At 28.0% G+C, this 24845-nt stretch overlaps 2 protein-coding genes across 2 annotated transcripts; both read left to right on the top strand.

Annotated features, from left to right (window-relative positions):
• The first annotated feature begins 17324 nt into the window (after positions 1–17324).
• LOC107925674 (F-box/kelch-repeat protein At1g57790) lies at positions 17325–21575 on the top strand. The gene is made up of 2 exons (XM_016856386.2): positions 17325–17477; positions 20146–21575. Exons 1-2 carry the CDS (start codon positions 17446–17448, stop codon positions 21236–21238), a joined length of 1125 nt encoding a protein of 374 aa, XP_016711875.1. The 5' UTR covers positions 17325–17445; the 3' UTR covers positions 21239–21575.
• Positions 21576–21839: 264 nt separating this feature from the next.
• LOC107925613 (uncharacterized) lies at positions 21840–23685 on the top strand. The gene is made up of 2 exons (XM_016856325.2): positions 21840–22605; positions 22723–23685. The coding sequence occupies exons 1-2, from the start codon at positions 22243–22245 to the stop codon at positions 23530–23532; spliced, it is 1173 nt and encodes a 390-aa protein (XP_016711814.1). The 5' UTR covers positions 21840–22242; the 3' UTR covers positions 23533–23685.
• Positions 23686–24845: the final 1160 nt, after the last annotated feature.

Below are 24845 nucleotides of genomic sequence, written 5' to 3'. Positions count from 1 at the left end.
ACTCGATTAGTATGGGTAATGTTGTCAATAAAGGAGGACGTAGATTCGAGTACGCTAAAGCGCATTATTCTCCTATTTATGGGTTGAAAGGGTTTATGAGTAGTTCTAAGTATTGTATCAAAAAGAACAGCGTAATGAAATTATTAAAAAATTAAATAAATTACCAAAAAATTATTATATATAGTTTGATTTGGTTGATGGGATTCTTATGATTAAATTCACAAAATGTGGTCTGGCCACGTGTTATTGAATTCAACCTAACGTATCAGTTTAGTTGGAAACTTACTTATCTTGCAATATAAATAATATGGTCAAATGAAATCTATTTTTTATTAAAAAAAATTATTTAGATATATTTTGATTAATGCTTTTTTTTATAAATGTCATAAATGATAAAATAATTTTATTGGTGTAAACAACATTTAAGGGGTCATTAAACTATTAATAAATTTACGTTTTAGTCACTCCAATTTTAAGAATAACAAAATGGTTATTAAACTATTCAAAAATTTTTATTTAAGTCATTAATCGGTTAAAACTATTGTTGTATGGCAATTCTCTATTTACATCGTCTACACCAATTGAAAGCTCTCATTCCCTTCTCTTTTATAGTTTAGTTTTTTTGGGCATGAAATAGCTTCGAATATCCAAATAGTTCTTTTCTCCAATCTTCGACATTGACCGTCAAATTAAATTGGATCTAAAATATATTCTAATTATTGTTGGATACTGACCCACTGTACCTGTCATCAAACTATCATTTAAAAAAAAAACTTAATAGCCCAATAAATTAAATAAAAATTTTTGAACAGTTTACTGATTTAGATGAAAAACTTCAATTAGTTTAATAATTTAAATAAAAACTTCTAAATAATTTAATGATGATATTATAACTTTTAAAGTCGAGTGACCAAAACATCGAGAATCATTTTATTTCTCTCAACAATTTAATTTAACAAATTTGAAATTTTTGGTTTCATTGTTTAAAGGATATTTTATATTAATATAAAAAAAATAATTTGGAGTGAGATAAAAAGGGCTTTGTACTTGGAATTTGATTGATTGCTTGATGTTGGTTGCAATTAAGAATATAGGTAAATAAGGACAAAATCTATTTTCCATCAATGTTTGAGCTTTTCTTATATATATAATAATATCATCTAAAAAGTTAGAGATAATTATTAACCAAACAATAAGTGAACTTTGGCTTTATCTTTAGAAGTTTCTCCTCTTTCTTTCTCTTTTACATTGTTTTAAACTAATTGTTGTTCTACGATGTCTCTATTAAACTTTAGATTAAAAACAAATATAGTAATTCGGATTTAATAATATTTTTTTTATATTTAAATACTTGTTTTTATTAGATAGTAATTTGAGTTGGGTTGTCGATTGAGTCTTAACTTGATTGGTATGAGTATTGTTGCCAATACAAGAGTACGTGGGTTTAAGTGCGCTGAAGCGCATTATATTCGTATTTATGGGTTGGAAAGAAACTATGAGTAGCTTATATTGTGTAAAAAAAAATAGATAGTGAAATGTGCTATGTGAAGTTAGCATGTATTTTGTACACAAACAAATAAGTGTAAAGATAATGAAAGAATAGAATAAAAAAAGTTATTAAAATAGTTTAGACTTAACCTATATATGTCTGTAGGGTATTACAGAGAGAAGAATTTCACTTTTGAATTTCACGCTACAAATAATGATTTAAGTTAAATTTATTTTAATTTTCGGATAATTGCAAGCTTTCTAATGAAAACAACATTTCCCACTGATAATTTATCACATCCCTCAAAAGTGAAACAAAATCACTCAAAAGGGGAGGATTTGGGCAGAAATATAGACATGAAAAATGAAGTTAAGCAAAAAATAAGGCTCGTTTAAAAAATGGGTCAGGCCTTAAGTAAGGTTTTTTTAAGCCTGGTTGGCCCAAATTTGCAATAAAAAAAATCCTGTTGTTTTTTCATGTTTTGTTGTTATTTTCCCACCTTTTGCCACTATTTTACTATCATTTTACTATTATGTTGCTACTATTTTATTGTTAATCTTTGGATATTATATAACACTTATTTTATTGTTAATTTCCCTACTATTTTAGAGGTATTTACTCGTTAAGTTTAACTTATCTTAATATTATTTAAATATAAGGATTTTGTAAAATTTATTTTCAATTTATTAGGAAATATTTTTTTAATATTTTTAGTGTATTTGGTGTATTATATTTTTTAATTTTAAATAAAAAAAGAAAAAAATTAATACGTGCTAGACTCAAATTTTAATATTTTTATATGAGTCGGGCCGAATTTAGACAAAAATTTAAACTCGTTTTTTAGACTAAGCCGAATTCAAAACAATCAATTAAGCATAAAATTTTATTATAAAATATGATACAAATTAACTTATGGGACAAGTAGCTGAAATCTTGATAAGTGTAACAAGATTACCAATTTTATTAAGTCTAAGATTGCTAATCTAATAAAATAATTAGTTTTTGAAATCACAAGAAAAAGAATATTCATTAGTTGTGTACCTATATTGAGTGAGAAGTTCTAAGGTGAACTCTCTAAAAGTAAGCTTTCTATCACTCCCAGTCACACAAAACATTACTCAGTTATACCAATTATTATAACATTTGTAATGTTTTGTGTTACATAAATTATACAAACCATTACAAAAATATTAACATCTCTTTTTTCAAATTTTCTACATTCAAAATATAAAAAATAAAATTCAATTCTTAAATAAGTCTATTACAATTATTAATATAATAAAAATATTAATTTTAAAATATTATATTTAGATCTATCCATAGGTCGGCTTGGGTCTTGACAAATTTTAGGCCCATTCGATAGGCCTAAGCACGGCCTGACCAAAAAAATAGGTCTAAAATTTTGCTCAAGTTCGGACCGGATAAAAATACTAAAACTCAAGCCTAGACCGTCCCGCTCGTATTAAAATTATATATATATTTTTTAAAATGTAGTACATAAAAAACACTGAAAATATTAAAATAAATGTTTCCCAATAATTTGAAAATAAATTAAAAAAATCTTTATACTTAAATAACACTAACATAATTGCAACTTAACAAACAAATGCTTCTAAAATAGTAACAAAATTAATAATAAAATAAGTGTTATATAATATCTAAACAACAACAACATAATAGTGAAATAACAGCAAAACAATAAGAAAACAACAAGAAAATAATAGATTTTTTTTTCTTTTTGCAAATTCGAGCCAGGCCCAGGCAAAAAAAGCCTCACCCGAGGCTCGACCCATTTTCTAAATGGTCTTTATTTTTTTTTACCCAAACTCATTTTTTGAGTCTATATCTTTGTCCAAACTTTCTCACTTTCCGAATGAAACCCGACCCGGCATATGGACAAGTCTAATTATAATTTATACTAATAATTTTTTTTATAAATAGTTAAATTAAATATTAGATTAAACTTTAAATTTACTTAATATTATCTCTTATAAAAAAATATCCACAAATCTAACAATTGGATTTCATTTCATGTTGTTTGGGCGAGTTTGAATGGACGGTACGTTTACCTGCGGTTAGTGTAAAAACAACGGTGGCAGTAAGATTAGATATTATAACAATACTGTAGCGTGAGACAAAAAATAAGCTAAACGCACCGCACCACACCCAATATCTATCCAAATTAAGCCTTTGTTAATGCCTTTTGATATCATCAGCCAAAAGTATCTTTCCAAAATTAAATAGAGGATGGGCATTACCTCTACTATTATTAAATCTTTGACTAAATTAATATAAAAAGTTTAAAATCATTCTTTAATAATTTAAAAATATTTTTGTTTTCTATATTTTATATAAAATTTATTTTTAAAAAAATCTAGAAAAAAAAATCGAACACATAATATGATTTAAACTTACGATAGAAAACTTTTAATATTTTTATTTCTATTATTTCAACTAAATACTATCTAATTTTTTATAAATATAATTTTTACATAAAATTTCACCTACATTATAAATATACTATAATCTAATTTAAAATAACATGCATGCATAGAAGAACGAACTAATTAATTTTGAGCTCTTTATTTTATCCACATATATATATATATATATCGTTGAAATAGATGTTAATTGACATTAAATGTAAAGCAAATGACAAGCAATGTAGGCATGTGATATGTCCTTTCTTGCAGGTTCAACATTATTTGGAGAAAGAAACATCTAGCAATTTCATTCATATATCTCACTTCTTTGCATTAATCGTTTCAATGCTTGTCTCCTTCTACCACAAATATTTAATAGGTCAAAATCTTACGGATGATATTATAAGTTTTTATCATATTTATTCTTTTTAAAATAATATTTATTCATAGTTTCTTATCAACTCATTAATATGATGTTAATACGTTTTAGTGTACTCGAACTTACGTCCTCTTGCATTGACAACAATACTCATGCTAATCGAATTAAGACCCAATCAACTTAATGATAATAATACTTAAATTTTAGTAATTATTAAAGTGTTAATAAATAGTCAATATATTAACTAATTGATGTTAAGGTTGAAAATATGAGAATTTTGAAATTTAAATTCGAGTTTTATATATATAAATGACAGATTAGTTTTAGTTGAATTAGTTTATTAAATTAATTATTTAAACAATGTTTATAATAATTGGTGCTAATACAGGTTGTTGAGGTAATTTAAAATAAATGTAATAGTTTTGCATAATATCATTTTTTATTTAATTCAATCATAATATTTTATAATATATTTACCTAATTGTCTATGTTGAGTTTTGAGAAAATTTAAAATGTTTAATTCAAAATAGTATATATATATTCTCCATAATTATATTTCTAATCTGAATATTAATTTTATTATAATATTAATCAATTATATAGTTATGAAAATGTGTAAAAATGTCAATTGAAATGTTATAAAACATGTAAAATTAAGGGTGTTTTACTTTCTTGAACACTTGTAATGAGTCCGGTGGTTAATGGATGCTCTGTAACACCCAGTCACCTGATCCAGTCATCAGGTTCAAGTTACGAGATGTCACATTCGTTGTCAAAACAACTACAATCAAAGTATGAGCAATTCATAAATTTAGTTAAAACATACATTCAATATGGAGTAGAGTCAATTTCAGGGCTTACACGAGCTTACGTAAGCTCTAAAGCTAACTTGAGATAGGGATAGGACTTAATTGCAAAGAATTCAAAATAGGGGTCAACACACTGTCTGAGTCTCATCACGCTATGGCCTGGGCTCAGGCTCGTCCCGACGACCTGTATTTGGCGCCGCAACATGATTGACTCGTCCGTGACGACATTTAAACGACGTCACCATTTGTTTTGGCAAAAAAAAATTACCAAAAGGTACTCAATACTATCTCAACATTTCAATTATAATTTCATGCATATGTCAAGCATGATTTACTTGCATTAGACACTTCAAAACACTACCCAAAAATGCATAAATGATTCAAATTCATTCTTCAAACACTTACCAATTCATATCTATGAAGCTCAAACCATATTCAAGTTAACATAAACATGCCAAATACATATCCAATTCACTTTCATCAATTATATGCAACTTATTAACCTATTTCAATTTAAATCATCCATTCAACCAATTACTAGATAGCTTCTTACCAATTTATCATTTCAATTTCCAAAACATACACATTAAAAGCATACAACCCAAAATATGCCATCTTCCAATGTGTGTCAACTTATCCTATATCAACATTTAACATATATTCAGACATACCAACTTTAATGCAACTCTTACAAAATATAATTTCATGTCTTATCAACAACTACTAACCTTCAATACCATACCAATTCTCATAAAAGCCTATTCACAAAAATGCCTTCACTTTATCATAATATATTCATTAGTATAACATAGATACAAGCAAAAAAACATAATTTATACTAAATTAATCCTAATGGGTACATGACATTAACTAACAAAAGAAACTTCACCAACTTGAGTCCAAGATTTCAACTAGACGCTGATGTAGATAAAATGAATATGATCAAAACCTAATCTGCACACAGAAAATAAAATATACGCTAAGTATAATAAAATAAGTTTACATAACTACATGCCATACAATTCAATGCAATAAATAAGACAATAAGCATCATTTTGTTTTACAATTCATTTCACTTATGCTCAATCAAGCTAATATAAGTGTTTCATATATATTTATCTTCCATATCTCAATTGAATTCATCCACTTGTTCAGTGTGACATTAGTTCTTCCGGACTTAAATTCGATTTTCACAATCATCCATTATCTCAGTTCATACATATAATTTTATGCATTTTACATTTTAATTCCATATTAACTTGACTCGAACTCGAACGGATACACAGATCCAACCAATCACACCAAATTAGCACCCAGTGCCTCATCGGACAAATCTGAAATATAAAAATTGCGCCCTGTGCTTATCAATATAATCGAAGTGATTTGGCACCCAGTGCCTCATCTACACATAGTCAAAGTAACCCGTACTCTACCTATTCTATGACATGCCAACTATATCCGACTCTACCCGAACAGTTAATAGGGTAACAATTTATTCAATTCCGAATATAGTTCAATTTATACATCATCACTTTTGATTCATCAACCAATCATCATTTCGTAAATATAATATCACGAATTAGCCCAATTCAAGACCAATCTCACATTTTCATCAAGACTCAATATTTTCAATTCTTTTCAATTTAGCTTTCTATATCTCTAACCAATTAAAAATTGTATCAATTCAACTCGATTTATCAAATTTAGCTCACCTCATAATCTTATCATGCAAAACAATATAAAAATGCAACAATCGAAATAGTTCAATTTATAGAAGCACAATCCGATAACTTCGAGTATTCGTCGTCGACTTTAACTTTTCTTTTTCTTTCGAGGATTTCAAGTCGACGTTAACTACATATTAAAATAAATGTAAAATACAATAAATAATCAATCAAAATCAGATTCAATTGTCAATTTACAAAAACAAAAAAAAATTGCATTTTGTTCAATTTAGTCCCTAAAATCGGGACTAACATAACTTTCAATTTAAAACTTCAAATTTTAATCTGCTTTCACTATAGTCCACTTAGGACCTCCTATTTCTCATTTGTACAACAAATTTCACAATTTATTCATTTTAGTTCCTATTAAACAAAACTATCAATTAACTTTACAATTTAATCCTTTTTCACCACTAAGCTTAAAATCTATCATTTTAATACCTAAAACTTCAAAAAATCATCAATGACATCTTTCTAAAACTTTAACAATTTTACAAATTGATACATGGCCTAGTTAGATTAAACTCTCATGATCTAAGAAAAATAAAAATTACAAGAAAATGACTAAATTAAACTAACCATTTGAAGCTTTAAAATTTTACAACCCTAGGTCATACGTCCCTCCTCCTTCTCCTTATAAGGTTTGACTATTGAGGAAGAAAAGAGAGAAATGTTTTCTCTTTCTTTCCAACATCTATATTTTTTTTATCATATTTCATTATAAATTTTTCTATTTAAATAAAAACTTTATAATATAATTTATAATGCTTCCTCTTACCGTCAACTATTAATATTAGGATGGTCTAATTTCATTTTAATCCTTAGTCCTTGTTTCTAATTAAAAACCTATAATAATTGGACTTTTACTACTTTTACAATTTAGTTTTTGTACCTTAATTGAACACTAATTCAACAAATTAGCTATCCAACATTCAATTTTTTTATACTATTCCGAAATAGTATTTTTCAACACCACTGACTTTCGGATCGTTATATGTTCACTCATAGAATTCACTTGAGTTTGAGTCTCTGGGGAGTAAGTAGTAGGCTTTTATTTGAATAGATCCCTTTGGATGTAGTGTGTGTGTATGGTGTGAATATGTCCTTACCTAAACATGTTCATGGGTCGGGCTACCAGCCCAAGCCTAAAGACCAGCCTAAAGACCCATCCGAAATTTAGAAGGGTTTGGATTAAAAGATTAAGCTCGAAAAATAGGATTGGCCAAAAAAATTAGGCCTATTTAAAATGTAGGTTGGGCTCGAGCTTGAACATTCAAGGCTCAAGCCCAGCCTGACCCTTTTTTAAAGTTTATAATGTTTTATATTAGATTATGTTATTTTTGTATATTATGTAATTTATAACACATAAAAATTAAATCGATAGTAATATATAATAATACTATAATATAAATATTAAAAAATGTTATGATTATAAAAAAATAAAAAAATAAAAAAAAATTAAATTATTAAATTAAAAATAATATAAGTATTTTAAAAAATAATACAAGAAAGCCTAGAATGGGTTTGGGTTAACCATTTACAAATATGAACGGTTTTGGGCAAAATTTTAGGCCTATATTTCAGGCCGGTCAGGTCTAGGCAAATATAAAGTGTGTTAATATCATATATAAACTTGGCCCATGAACACCTCTTCTCCCTACCATGTGTGTACTACCCCCTTCATTGTTCAATAAAAAAAAATATTTTATTGTCTTGAAAGTAAATTTCTATTTACATATCATCAAACGTAAACCTCTTCAACAACCAAGTGGCCCGTGTGGCTCGGTTGGCTTGACTCATTTTAGATCGATTTTGAAAAAGACGTTTCATCTCAAATTAGCTCATCTCATCCCAAATTCAAATAAAATAATTTAAAAATTATTTTTTATTTATATGTTTAATTATGAAATATCTAATTATTCATATAAATTTAATTTTTAAATTTTTATTATTATTTGTAAATAATAAAATGAACCATTTGTGTAAATCGAATCAAACCAAACTTTAACTTGATTTCTTTAAAAAATATTAGTTTCTAATTCATATACTATATTAAAAGATTGATATTTTGTAGATATATAAACTTTTTAATAATAATTAAAAAATCAAATCATAATTAAAACATTTGCACTATTTCAATCATACAACAAAATTTTACTTTTATGTAATCATTATTTAAAATAATAAATAATAAATTGTTTTAAAATATATTAAGTATTTTGATAATTCTAACATAGTAGTAATAAAAAATTATTATCATTAAAGCATTTTTACAAACAATAAAAAATGATATATTATAATATAAACTCTTCAATATTCAATTTTTATTTTTATTTTATTTATAATTAATAAATTGACTATATTAATTTGTAAATACTATGATTAATATGTTGCAAAAAATATCAAGTAAAAAATACAAAAATTATAATTTTTTTTAAATGATTGTAATTGTAAAAACTTTTTTAAGTAACTTCTACTTCATTTAGAATTATTTTAACTATTTTTTTAAATAATGAATGTAAATTAAAATATAATTATTTTTAATTATGTAACTATAATAACTTCTATAAAATTATAATTATTGTTAAATATATAAATATTACAAATTTTATTTTTACGCCAACTTTTTTAATAAATAATTATATATTATAAATATTTTTAAATTTCAATTTAATAATATGATAAAAAAATAAATAGTATTCTCTTCGATTCAAAAAGTTGTTTTTCAAACTTGTGCATATATATATATATATGTTACATACCTTGTATGAGATTTTATACGTTTAATACTTAATTAATTTTTTAAAAATATTGTAATTGTAGTTTTAGTATTTAACATAGATTAATATTTATTATTTAAATTATTGAATATAATTAAAATAATTAACCTATCAATCCAAATATTATAATAGAAAATTTTCTAATCATAATTAAAGAATTTTTAACATAATCATTAAATTATAATTAATATGCTTAAAATTCTATTTAATTAATAACTTAATAACTAATTAACAAAATTAACTCTAATAATAATAAAGTTATAATTAAGGGGTGAGTATTTGGTACACTAACACTGTGCTTTTTTATTCTATAAGTAACCTTAAAAATTTTGCATGTGGCTCCTTTTTTTAAAAATATTTATTTTTTAAATTATTTTACCATACCTCTATAGGACATTTGTCAACCATCTGACCCTGCTTGTGGAGTCTAAAAATTACAGTGGCAGTGTACAAAATAATTTTCCATAATTAAGATGCTTAAAATTCTATTTAACTAATACCTCCATTTTACCACAATAAAAAGAGCACAACTTCTTTTTTATATCAATGTTTTTAATTAATAATTATAATTATCACAATTTTTTTCCGATGTTTTATGATTTAGCACAACTTCTTTTTTATATCAAATTTTTTAATTAATAATTATAATTATCACAATGTTTTCTGATGTTTTATGATTTAGCACTTCTTTTTTTATATCAAAATTTTAATTAATAATTATAATTATCATAAAATTTCCCTGTATTTTATATTTAGAGTTCTATTTAAATAATATCTCTATTTTAAAATTAACACAACTTTTTAAACTAATAATTGTAAATTAAATTATAATTATTTTTAAATGTGTAATTACCACAACTTCTATTGAATTATAATTTAAAATGTTGAATCATCACAACTTTTATTTTGTTTCAATTTTTTTATTTTTAAACATAAATTTAATAATATAATAGAAAATAAAAGATGCTCGTCAATTTCTCCAAACTCATACTTTTATATATATATATCAGTACCTTTTTGTAACACTGTTAAGTTTAGAACAAGTCCTAGAATAAGATTATGATACGTTACATTAATGACATTATGATGATGATATAATCTAAAAAAATATTAAAAATCAATAAAATTATTTTTAAAAACTATTTCCATTTTTCTTCTTCTTTTTCCCGATTTTCCTTTCTTCTTCCCAATTTCCCTTTTTTCCTTCCCCCGAATGAACCCTAACCGCCTCGTGTACAGCTGTCGAAGCTTCGATTGGGCACCACCAGAATACTTCTCTCCACCACCTCTCTTCAAATCGTCGTTTATCTGTGCACCATCGACCCTGGCGTTAATCGTTCTCCAGTGGAAGGATTAGTTCTTTGCCTTCGCCTTGTTCTTGCAGTAGCAATGGTGAGGAAGAGAGGCCAATATTCTTCGATTCAAAGGCAAAGAGCAAGTGCTCGGCCAGTGCTGAAACTGTTCCCGGTCGTCATCCCGAGCGATGGCACAAAGACGCTGCCGATAACATCGTCTGCGAGTGTTTCTGTAACTGCCAAGGTTGCATTTGTTTCGAATACAACCACATCGTTCCTTTCCCCAAAGGTCTATTTCTCATCAACCCATCCACTTTTTCACCAATTCTTTGCTCCTTGCTTTGTTTTTCCATTTTTTTTCTTTCTTGAGATTTTAATTTTAGCTGATTTTGAAATGGGTTTAGAGTGTGCAACGTTAATTTGAGCTTAATTTAACGATAAAGGGGATTTTTATTTTATTTGATGCTTTGTTTAATTGTATGAGGAAATGGAAATAAATGCTAAGTTTAGTGAAGTAGACATTATAAGAACAGCTGAATCAAAAGAGGAGCAAAGAGTAATGAATCATACAGTGATAGGGTCTTGTATAGTGAAAGGCTCGAGACAGATATAGCAGTCGTCTTCCACACTGTCGTCAAGTACTCCTTCGATAGAAGACGTCAGCGAAGAACATGAAGCTGCCGTTAACGCAACCGGCTTCTCGAACAAAGAACAAGCAGCAACAACAACAACAGAAGGTAAATAAGAGGAATTAAAATTAGTCATTGAAAGCAAACCTGTTTAGCAGAGCAAAGAAGAGAATAAAATTGGGAAGAAGAAAGGAAAACCGGGAAAAAGAAGGAAAAAAAATGGAAATAGTTTTTTAAAATATCTATTTTTTATTTTTATTATATTGTTTAGATTATGACGTTATCACGATGTCATTAATGTCATATGTGACAATAAATTTTGATTGATAATGTTATTGATTTAACTTACTATTAAATTTTTATAATTATTTTTATATTAAAATTTTTTAACTAACATGATAACATTTTGACGTGTTATGGAAAGGTAAAAATATATGATAAAAAATTAGAGTGTATTTAATATTTTTAATCTAATATCTTTACTTATTTAAATTTCTTTTACTCAGAATCTAAGTTATTTTTTCATTTTATTCCGTACATTGTTGGATTGCCGAGACCTAAAAAATGAAAATCTACTTGAAAATTATAAATTAGTAGAAAGCGACAAGTAAGGTCATATCTCTAGAGATCAATGATAATTTTATTTCTTTAATAAATAAGCAAAATGGTTTAAAATTAAAAATTAAACAAAGTAAAAGAGATTATAAAATAAAATCAACAAGAAGAAACTATAGCCAAAGGTAAAATCTCCATTTGATTCATAGATTCAATTATCGATGCAAGGGTAACTTCAATGCCTTTAATAAATTAGTTCTAGTTGTTGACTCAACATCGAACAACTAATCTCTCTTTACTTATTCGATAACTAAGAAGCAACTTGTTTGAAATTACTTTCTTAACTAATAAATAACCTCGCAACTTAACGCCCAATATTTAACTTAATTACTGGCAACATTATGAACTAGAAAGACCTAATTCTAACTAACATACTCACCTCAACGGGGTTCATTTAAGCTAGATCAAATATACACACCTTATAATCATCCACAAACAAGTTATTCAATTTGTCACTAGCATTAGAATTAATTAAACAATTACAAATTTAATTATCCTAATTGACTCGACAACCATTCTAAGCTATTGAATATTGGTTACCTATTAATCAAACCTGAACAATTGTAATTAAAATAAAAAATGCACAAATATCAAAGAACAAAAAAGAATTAAAGCATAAATAAATCTTACGAATTTAGTGAATCAAACTTCGATATAACCTTTTACTAGAAAGGAGGCTTTAAAAACCCATAAAATAAAGCAAACAAAATAAAATTAAGAACAACTAGGTATAAATCTCTCCTAATCTTAACCTAATAATCTCTATTTATAGGAAAAAAATATAATAGGGAAAATACAAAAGTGCTCTTAATTAAATAAAGTATAATTTTTCTAGGTTATTTTGACAATTTTTGCGTCAAACTTCCAAGTTGTTTTGGACATACTTCTAACATTTCAGGGCTTCATCTTTGAAATAAGTTTAGCTAGACCTTTCAATTCATTTCGAATCGATATATTGTGGGTCCAAAATGAATGTTTGTATATCAAGTTATGGCCAAAATAATGTTTGTATATCAAGTTATAGCCAAAATACTAAAACCGCATTGTGTTGAAAGTCTAAATTGTAAAACTTACCAAAAATAAACTTTAAGTTATTTTTTCTCCAATTATTCCCTAAATCGATAATAAATAAAATATTAATATAAATAATATAACTGAGAACAAAAATAGCATAATTCAAGGAGAAAAATATCACAATGTTGCATATGCATTATATTTATTTCTGAACAGACAAATGTGTTACTATTACTAGTACGGTTTCCACCCACAATCCACGTTGGATTAATTATTTATTTCTTAACCAAATTAAAGTCTAAAAATTTAAAAGTTAAAATTTGTTCAAAGTTTTTGTACACTTTGTATTTTTGAAATTTAATCTCCATATTTTCATTTTTAGGAATTTAGTCTCTCTATAGAAATTTAAGTCCATTTATTACCTCTATTAAAATTCTTTTGTGTTTGCGTGACATTTTGAAAAAAATACAATAAACTTGTTATCCATGTAATAAAAGAATAACATTGTAATAGACCTGAATTTAATAAATAATTTTAACAGTGCTAAAAATTCTTAAAAATTCACATCACCATTTTAATTGCAATAAAGTATTAGACTAACTAATGCCATTATAAAAGTTGAGATATCAAATTATGTCAAAATTAAAGTATATAGATTAAATCTCAAATTTGAGCGAAATATAAAAATCAAAATTGAAATTTAACCATTCTTATAATCTAAAAAGTAGAGGGATTGAAATTGAAATTTACCCATAATATTCTCATGTCAAATAAAAAAAGGGAGCGGATAAAAATGGACAGGTGTCCATTGTGAGGCCTTCTTTTTATATATAGTTGTATAGATAGTTTCAAATGATATTTATTTATTGAATGTTATTTTTAAATATATACAATATTTTAAATATATAATTTTCGTACGCGTACACACGCAATAAAATTATTAGACGTTAATTTTTGTTGATAAAGTTGAGTTTCGGTTTAATTTGGTTGAGTTTTTATTATAGATTTTCAAATTCTTCACTATTATTTTGTTTAGTTATCAATTCTTTTATATTAATTTTGAATTTTATTTTGACAAAATAATTTTTTTTAACATTATGTTATAAAGTTTCGAAGTATTTCTTAAAAAATAAATTTTCAATTAAATAAATTTTTAAATTTGTTTTATATAATATTTTAAAATTATTTTATTATTTTAAATATAAAATATTTATTTTTACATCATAATTTTTTAAATTAATTATAAATTAAATAAAAAGTAAAGGTCAATTCAATCTTTTTATCTTATGGGCCAAATTTGTCCAAGCACTGTCTGGTTTGGATGCTACCCTAATTGTTGCCCGCCCAACTTCGTGAGGTCTGGCCACGTGGCGCTAAACGAGACATAAAATTAATAATTTATTTATTTATCATTTACAATTTTGAATTTTTTGATGTGCAGGGCTGTTGTAGTAAATTTTAGTCTAATTTATTAGTTTTAGTTTAAATTATATTAATTTTTAGTTCATTTATGTTATAATAATTTAATTTTACTTATTGTGTGATTACTCGAGTAGTTAATTTTTATTATAATAAATTGATATTTATAATTATTCAAATTTGTATTTGTATTACTTAAAATAAAAGTTGAACTCTTACATGGCTTCTCATTAAATTAAGAGCGAAAAAAAATTGGTGGTATAAGCGTCCGAAATATAGAGTAAGTGTAGGTTTGGATGGGCGGTGTGTTTATCTACATATCTACGGTTAGTGTAAAAAGAATGGTGGCGGTGATATTAGATACTATAGCAATATTGTAACGTAAAACAAAAAGTAAGTCAATTGAGTCTTCGCTTGATTGGCATGGGCATTGTTGCCAATGTAGGAGAGTGTGGGATCGAGTGCCCTAAAGCACATTTATCCTACTATATATTGATTGGAGATGGACTATGGGTAGTTATAAATATTATTTCAAAAAGAACAAATATGACTAGAACCAAATATAAATAATTTATAATATATACTATTTAATTTATTTAATTATTTGATAGGTTTAAGTATATAAAATGTTATCTCTCGCCCATGAGATTCATATCAATGATAGTGTAACTTTTAAAAACTATCTCATCCTTATATTTGAATTGAGATATTTTCTTAATTACAATTGAATTCGCTCCATGCTTTAATTAAACGCTTATTTCTATTTTGAATAATCGTTATTTATGTTATTCAAGTCTAAACATATTCAAATCAAATTTAAATTTATCGTAATATTTCCTGATTGAATCATTAAATCATAACTTTTAATTAGACCTTTTAGTCAATCAAATAAACTTAATTGAATAAGAAGAACAACGAGAGGAAGCTCAACCAAGTCCCAAGATTATGCTGTAAGGCATCGATTTCCTCTTTTTTGGCCGGTTGCCGACACTTCCGGGATGCTGCTTCTGCAAAGGTATCAGGTTCTTTGACAGATTCGATAGAAGAAAGAAAAACACGATGACTTCTAAAAAAAAGAATCATAAGAAACTAACCTCTGCATTGGAAATTTAAGACGAGAGGAGCGACAACCCTCAAGAGGTGAGGAGTGTTAATATATCTATCATTTATATATATATATATAAATATATAAATCCCCAGATCCATCATTCATTCATTCCCTCACTCACGTTTTCTCAAATCATTAAATCATAACTTTTAATTAGACCTTTTAGTCAATCAAATAAACTTAATTGAATCTCAAACTTAATCATCATCATCCTCCTCATCCTGTTATCCATTATGTTCCCAATAAAATGACTAGCCATTATGTTCCCAATAAAATGACTAGGCATGAAGGTTAGTAATTAAGAGCAAATTGCACCAAAGATTCAAGACACCCAAATTATTGTAAAGTCAAGTGTAATCTCATAAAAGGCATGATTTTTTTTCTTGTTCATTTTACGATCTGTATTTGAGGTTCGTGATTGTCCCTCCCAATAATGTTGTCTCCAAGGTTCAAACATGAGTATTCTTTTTAGAAATACAATGTATCTTACCATTACATCTAACCACTTGTTAGTATAAAAAGCATGAATTTAATGCAATACAATCTTATAATTGTAAATCAGTTATTGTGTCTCATTGGCTCTATCCAATTAGTAGTCTCATGATCATCATAAATCATTTAACATGAAAACCTTTTATTACTTTTGTCGATTCATTACCTTTTATCGCTTCAATAAGGTGTCGAGGTTCTTTGTATTTAAATTTGGTCAATTGGATCTTTAATCAATAAGTATCGAATTAATTTAACCTACCAATTTAATTGATTCAAATGATTGGGACTCCTTAAGCTTGTTAGTAGGATTTTGACAATCATGAAAGTCAAAGTCATTTATTGTACATTTTCGCACATCAAGCGATACAAAATTCGAAAAGAAATAAATGTTAAAAGACTTTGACACCGATAAATATCATGATTGCGCCGCAAAGTAAAAAAACATATTTTAGTAAATAATTAAGTAATATTAGTACGGGGAAAAATAGAAAAGATAAAAGACAATGTTTGAGTTAATTGTACTATACATTTCTAAATTATAACTTTCATTTTAAATTGGTCCCTAAACTTCAAAACATTCTAATTACATTCTTAAACTATTGATGTTATATCAATAATGTATTTCTATCACTAAAACCATCAATTTAGTTTTCGGATTTATGAAGTTTTACAAAATTTTTATTGCTTGCTTTTTTTTTTCAGTTTTACTTGTAAAAGTTAAGTAGTAATATTTTACTTTTCTTTAAAATTTTCATGTTAAATTATGTTATAAGATTTGAAATGTCATTTAACGATTTTAACAATTGAATGATTTAATTGATGTAATATTAATAATTTGAGTATGCAATTAAAATGTTATGAAATTGAAGGACCAATTTGAAATTAATAAACAAAATAAACGTTACATTTTCAATTTTAGAGGTGAGAAAACCATTGACCAGGTGGCAAAAGCCTTCTCCGCTGTTACTTTCTGCTTACCATATAAATCCATAGGATCTTCTGTCAATATTTTTTCACATCTAAACTAAACCATTAAACACACGCCACGTCATCAAAGTCAATTCAACCTAACGCCCATTGAATTACGTGGCATCCATGTTTCGCTGTCTTTTGTCCTTATTACGAAGGAATCAGCCACACTTGATTGCACCCCTAACACATTTTCACCACTTCACTTTGAGCTTATGTGCTTCCTTTTATATATAATCTCATTTCACACTCCCTTTGAGAATACACAGTGAAAACTTCAGGTTTTTTTTTTTGCAGGATATGGCTGAGAGAAAGAGAAGGAAACTTAAGTTGTAAGTGTTTTTATTTCTGGGTTTTGTTTTGAGTAGCCAATTTGATAAGTTTAACATTTGCTTTTTTTTTTTGGGTGTGTGTGTGATGAAAATGAAACTTTTAATTGCTATGCTAGGGTTTCATTCAAATGAATTGGAGTTTTCTGGGTTCTTGATATGAGATAAAATGTGTTATTTTTTGAATTATGTAAAATTTAATCAAATCTGATTTTTTTTTTAAAAATAATTCTGATCTGAAACAGTTGGGGTGAATTGGGTTTTGTTTTGTTGTCGTTTAATGACTGTTTTTGAGAGTAATTTAAGATTTTAGTGTTTAGAATAGCTTGTGGGTTTTAATGAATTTTTAATTTGTTTAATTCCTCAATTTGGGTTTTGGGAATTGGGTTTTTCTTGGTCATGCTAAAAAATTATTTGAATGTCTAGGGTTTCTGGTTTAAAACCTAAAATCCAGTATTTATGTAAGGAGATTATGTTGAAATGAATGAATGTGGGGGTATTTCAGCCATGTCACTGAATTTTGGTAGTGTCTTTTGCACCACAAGGTTAGGGGTTCTAAAGGTCTGTCAAAGAAGGGTCTTTGAGTTGTTACCGCTTGTTAAGTTCTTGAGTAACTCATTTGCATGCAGAGTACTGTTAACGGAGGATTAAAATTTAAAATTGTTTTACCATCTGTGGCTTCTTTTGGTGGACTTTTGTACTTCCAATATGCTGTTACTTAACAAAGCCTTAGATTTTCATTGAGGTATCAACATTCTTCTAACCAATATCTTAGTTTTCACTTTTTGATCAATGTTTTCCGTTATTTGAGATAGCCAAATTTACAGAGATCAATCTTTTCAAAGAAAGGTTTTAAAGAAAATCGTTTTAATTATGGTGCATGTGTTATTTGCTACTTTTGTTTTAGGCTATACGACAAAAATACCGTTCCAATATCTTAGTTTTCACTGTTTGATCAATGTTTTCCGTTATTTGAGATAGCCAAATTTACAGAGATCAATCTTTTCAAAGAAAGGTTTTAAAGAAAATTGTTTCAATTATGGTGCATGTGTTATTTGCTAATTTTGTTTTAGGCTATACGACAAAAATACCGTTCCAATATCTTAGTTTTCACTGTGTGATCAATGTTTTCCGTTATTTGAGATAGCCAAATTTACAGAGATCAATCTTTTCAAAGAAAGGTTTTAAAGAAAATCGTTTTAATTATGATGCATGTGTTATTTGCTAATTTTGTTTTAGGCTATACGACAAAAATACCGTTCTTAAATAGGAATATGACTTAAATGGTTAATACAGTGACTTCTAATAGCTTCAAGTGTAACCGACAGTTGCATGTTTAAATTCGTTTTATAATGTATGACTTCTTTTAGTGGACTTTTGTACCATCAATAGGCAGCTACTTAACAAAGCCTTAGATTTTCATTGAGGATTTGATAAAATATCAACATTCTTCTAGCCAAGATCAATTCCATTTCATGAAATCATGATGGAACCTTGTGTTTCTTGAAATCGTCAAATTCATAGAGATCTTACTTATCACTTTTTGATCAATTTTGTGTTATTTGAGATAGTCAAATTTATTGAGACTGATCTTATCAAAGAAAGGTTCTAACGAAAATCTTTTTAATCATGGTGCACGTGTTATTTGCTAATTTTGTTTTAGGCTATACGACAAAAATGCCTTTCTTAAGTAGGAATATGACTTAAACGGTAGATATGGTTGCATGTGAATATGAAGCATTTTGCATGTTTAATACAGTGACTTCTAATAGCAACAAGTGAAACCAACGGTTGCATGTTTAACGTCGTTTTACGATTTGTGACTTCTTTTGTTGGACTTTTGTACTACCAATAAGTGGCTACTTAACAAAGCCTTAGGTTTTCATTTAGGATTTGATAAAATATCAACATTCTTGTAACCAGGATCGATTTCATTTCATGAAATCAATGTGGAAATTATTATCCTTGTGTTACTTGAAATAGTCAAATTTATAGAGATCTTACTTATCACTGTTTGATCAATGACTGTGTTATTTGAGCCAAATTTATAGAGATCTTACTTATAACTGTTTGATCGATGTTTTTGCGTTGCTTGAGATGGTGAAATTTATAGAGATTGATCTTATCAAAGAAAGGTTATAAAGAAAATCTTTTTAATCATGGTGCATGTGTTATTTGCTAATTTTGTTTTAAGCTATACGACAAATAACGCCTTTCTTGAATAGGAATATGACTTAAATGGTAGATACGATTGAATGTGAATATGAAGCATTTTGTATATTTAATACAGTGACTAATAGCAACAAGTGTAACCGACGGTTGTTGTTTCTTTCCTAACTGTACATACTGTTGCTTTAAATTTTCCACTTGGGGTTGGGACTCGGGAAGTGTTTATGGTTAAGTCAAATAAGTACCTTTTCGGCGTGTACCATTTTAGCATGCAATATGTAATGAATGGAAGATAAAAATATGCTCTTTTTCAAAACTTGATCAGTTGTAGGTTCAAGAAACAGCAAGCATTGCACACTGAATTTGTTCTAAAGCATGATAAGCTGTCCGACATAATGCAGCAATTTAGGGTTCTTCTCTGGGTTTCTTTGCCACCCTTTTCTTTTTAGTAGTTATAACTGATAATGGCATTTGAATATCAATAATCCTTTTGGCTGTATAGGTTAGCTGAAACAATAAATTTGGATGAAAAAAAAGCAACCGAGGAGGAGGAGAGTTTGAAGCTACAAACGTGGGCTGATCTTCCTGTGGAACTTTTGGAATTGATTCTGTGCCACCTAACACTAGAGGACAATGTTCGAGCTTCTGCTGTATGTAGGAGGTGGCATAAAGTTGCAGTTGCAGTCCGGGTGGTTAACCAATCACCGTGGCTTATGTACTTTCCAAAATATGGTAGCTTGTATGAGTTCTATGATCCAGCAGAGCGTAAAACCTACTCTCTCGAGCTGCCAGAGCTGCAAGGATCCAGGGCTTGTTACACCAAAGATGGTTGGTTGTTGCTGTACCGACCCAGAAATCATGGTGTATTCTTCTTTAATCCCTTCAATCGGCACATGATTAAGCTTCCCAGATTTGAGTTGACATATCAGATGGTTGCCTTCTCTGATGCCCCAACATCGGACCTGTGTGTGGTTTTTACGATTAAGCACATCAGTCCTACTGTTGTCGCTATTAGCACATGTCGTCCTGGGGATTCTGAGTGGACCACCGTTAATCACCAGAACCGATTGCCGTTCGTTAGTAGCATTTGGAACAAAATGGTATTCTGCAGTGGAATGTTCTATTGTCTTAGCCTCACTGGTTGGTTAGGGGTCTATGATCCGCTGCTGCGCGCTTGGAGTGTTCTTCATGTGCCTCCTCCGAGATGCCCTGAGAACTTTTTTGCCAAAAATTGGTGGAAAGGAAAATTTATGGCAGAGCACGATGGAGATATTTTAGTTATCTATACTTGTAATACTGAGACCCCCATCATATTCAAACTGGATCATTCCGAAATGGTATGGGAAGAAATGCAAACCCTTAACGGTGTGACGCTATTTGCTAGTTTCTTGTCATCTCATTCAAGAACTGAACTCCCTGGTGCAATGAGGAACATTGTCTACTTCTCTAAAGTTCGGTTCTTTGGAAAGCGATGCATATCATACTCGGTTGATGACCGTAGATACTACCCTCGCAAAGAGTGCCATGACTGGGGAGAACAAGATCCGTTCGAGAACATATGGATCGAACCACCCCGAGATGCATCCTTGAATTGAACATCAACACTGGTAGTAGTAGTCCAAGTAAGTATATGTTTAAAGCTGTTACAACATATAAACCTAGTTATATTTTACAACATCCATGAAATGGTTGTTGATGCTTTCTATAGAATAATTGCTTATGAATGAGTTGATCATGTAATGACCATGTTTGGTACAAACTCCATTGGTGCTCTTTGCTTTTTAGGGAAGAACATTGTTATGCTCTTCAGAGATTTCAGTTAATCTTAATTTACCTTTCTTTGTTATTTTACATATGAAATGTCTTTTCAGTGTAAAGTTATTCAAATACAGCACCTGTTGATCATATGTAATTTAAATTCTTATTCATCATTATCTTTATCTTTATGTGATTGTTTAGGGTTTGTGATCCATGTTTATTGCCTTAATGAGAATGGCTTTGAAACTCAAGTTTCATCCATGGAAGAGAATGGGGGTTTAATCCATTTGCCCAATTAGGTGTTTTTTTTCCCCATGATTTTCAAGGATATCAAAATCTGCGGATGCAAGAACTGACTTTTTTTTAGAATATTTTACACATTATTATTTCGTTAAATCTATATCTATACTATATAACATATAATATCTTTTTTAGAAAAGTGACCCTATAATTTAAAAAAAAAAATTATAAAAATGACCCAACTTCCAGATTAATTATGGGAATGACTTAAGATTTACAGCGTAATTCGGTGCTGTCACTACACAATGCGGCACCACCTTAAAATTCCACCAAACCATAAATCTGGAAATTGGGTCATTTTTATGATTTTTTAAATTATTGGGTCATTTTTCTTAAAAAGTCAAAAAAATAAAAGACGGTTGTATTATTTTTTTTCCTATACCAACTATGAATATAAGTCTTTTAAGTTGAATAAAATCGTGCCTTTCAACTCCTTTTAGCAAACAAAGTCCGATTTGTGTTTAATTCATGCTTAAAATTTCATTAGAAAAAACTTCAAAAAAAAAATTTAAGAAATAGCAGTAAATCAGATTTGTTTAAGATGGATGCCTCTGATTTGAGTTTCCGCAAGTCAAAGATGGAAGCTTTTCTTGAAAGGGTGAAGGAACACATGAAAGCTGATCAATATACGCTTTTGTTGATAAGTGTCGATGAATTCAACAATGGAGGAATCACCGTTTATCGTTTGAATGAGATTGTAGAAGTTTTACTTCGTGAATACCCAGGTTTTTTTACTCAGTTTCAATTCGTTTTAAACTTTGCTAATGGCGTAACTCGTAGAGTCCAATCAGCAGATAGTAGTAACAAAGGGAAGAGGAAGCTAGCTTCCGATGAAGATGGAGAAATCGATGGCTTGAATGAAACCAAGGATCAATTGGCTGAAGCAATGGAGTTTTGTGAAAAGGTAATGAAGCAAACCAGTTACGATAAGTATTTGGATTTGTTGAAACATTTATATTCTTATGGTACTGGGAAAATCATAATGGTTGATCTGAAAACCGCCATCGCTGAGAATTTTCAGGCTCTTGGGGAAGATTTTGATCATCTTTTTGAGTTTTATACGAATATAAGCCGACCAACATCATCATCATCATCATCATCGGAGTCTGAAGGAAAAAAACGAAACCAAGAGGTGGACATTGTTAAAGAAAGCTGTAAACCTCGACAAAAAGGGCCGTCATTAGAGTCGAAAATGAGTAACAAAAAAAAGAAACCCAAAGAAGAGATTGAAAAGGTGAGGAAAAGCTATAAAGTTAAACGAGAGGGACCATCGTCATCATCTTTAACAAAACCCAAAAAGGAGATTAATAAACCCGAAGAAGAAGAACTTGAAAAGGTGACAGAAAGCTATTATCTTCTACCGGAAAATCTATCGGGAGTTCATAGTACTGAGATTGATGAAATTGGGAAACAAGTGTTGAATTTCAGTACTTTTTCAAAAGGTGTATACAATACTAATAAACAGAAAGGTCCCGAGATTACGAAACAAGAAATGGTGATGAATAGAAAAGAAGATGAGATGTTTGTAATGGATATGCAGATGGAATGGTTGCGCTCCACGAAGAAGAACGCAATGAAACTATTTCAAGATATCAGTGAACGGAAAATCAAGGAACCAACAATGGCGGACGTGGATGAGTATTTCACAAGTTCTAATTATAGATACCTTGTGAAAATGTATAATGAATCTGGGCCATGGTTAGTGGATAGGCTCCGTCATGCACCGAAAACTATTTTGCCTGTGATTATTAAGAGGTTGAAACAAAAAGATATTGTTCCATATCGTGAACTTTGCCAACAACATCAACAAATGTTGGAGGATCAACAATAATATTGAAGGCAATGTTGAAACTCAAGCTTTCCAAGAAATTCGAAATAATATTATTAAGAGTGATAATTACAAATCTCGAAAACGATAATCTCTGTAAATCTTACTTTTGCTCAAAATAGTATTAGTTGTGTGGTGTATGTAACTAATTTTCTATGGATGAATAAAAGATTAATATTTTTCTAAATCTCAAATTTATTTATTTTAAGTTAAGTTCTCTTATTTATTTATTTTTTTCGAAAAATGTAGATTTAATTTCTTGTATTTTAGTTTGATCAGTCTTTATATTTTCTAAAATTCAAAATTTCAGCCATCACCAAACAATTATTATTAAATTTATTAAATTAAATTTTGTTATTTCTAAAATCTGATGTGCCAAACATATTGTCATATATGTGATAACTTATCATCTTATTATTTCTACATATTACTTACTAAAAATTTAATTAATAGATTAATAACGGTCATTTGCATCAAGATTAAAATTTTAAAATTCGAAAAGTATATGGACTTATAATGATCCAATTTGAGAATATGAATCAAATCTACGACTGTACGTATAATATAAAACTAGTAATTAAATTTAACTAAATAAATTTAATTGCTATTATTTGGGTGAGGACTAAAAATTCGAAATTAGAATCATACAAAGACTAAGGTTGACCAATTCAAAAAATATAAAAACTAAAACTGATCAAATTAAAGTATAGTTATTAAATCTAAAACTTCGTAAAGCAAAATGGATTTATAGCAGAATTAAACTTTTATTTTGAACGCGACCAAAAGAATACATTTTAGCATGACATGAGCAAAAAATTATAAGACTTGCAAATTCCGTATAAAAAGTACTTGGAATGATGATGAATAATGCAAATTATGATATTTATGGATATTTTTATTTATTTAGATGTTATGGATTTAATTAATATTTAAATTTAAATATTTTAATTATCATCAACAATATATTCAAACTAAATATTGATATTAGTACTCAAAAATATTTTATCCGAATTTCTTTATGTTTATGTTTCTGGATAATGATCTAAACTTAAATATAAAAAATTTAAGTATTTTTTACTTTTTTTTTAAAAAAATTGATAAAAGAATTTGATAATAAAATTAAACATTTGTTTTCAACAATGTCAACAGGGAAACATGTTTGATAATTAAATTTTTATGATAAAAATATGAGAAAGAATTCGTACAAAAATATCATATTTAATATTTAAAAAATAATTAAAAGACAGTTTTATATTTACATCGTTTTGAATAAAGATTAATTCATTTAAAGTAAAAAAAATCCTTATTTAGGAGCC

The sequence above is a fragment of the Gossypium hirsutum genome, chromosome A01, assembly GCF_007990345.1.
Source record: "Gossypium hirsutum isolate 1008001.06 chromosome A01, Gossypium_hirsutum_v2.1, whole genome shotgun sequence".
Taxonomy (NCBI): domain Eukaryota; kingdom Viridiplantae; phylum Streptophyta; class Magnoliopsida; order Malvales; family Malvaceae; genus Gossypium; species Gossypium hirsutum.
The sequence above is the reverse complement of the archived record's forward strand: the minus strand, read 5'-3'. Positions and strand labels throughout refer to the sequence as shown.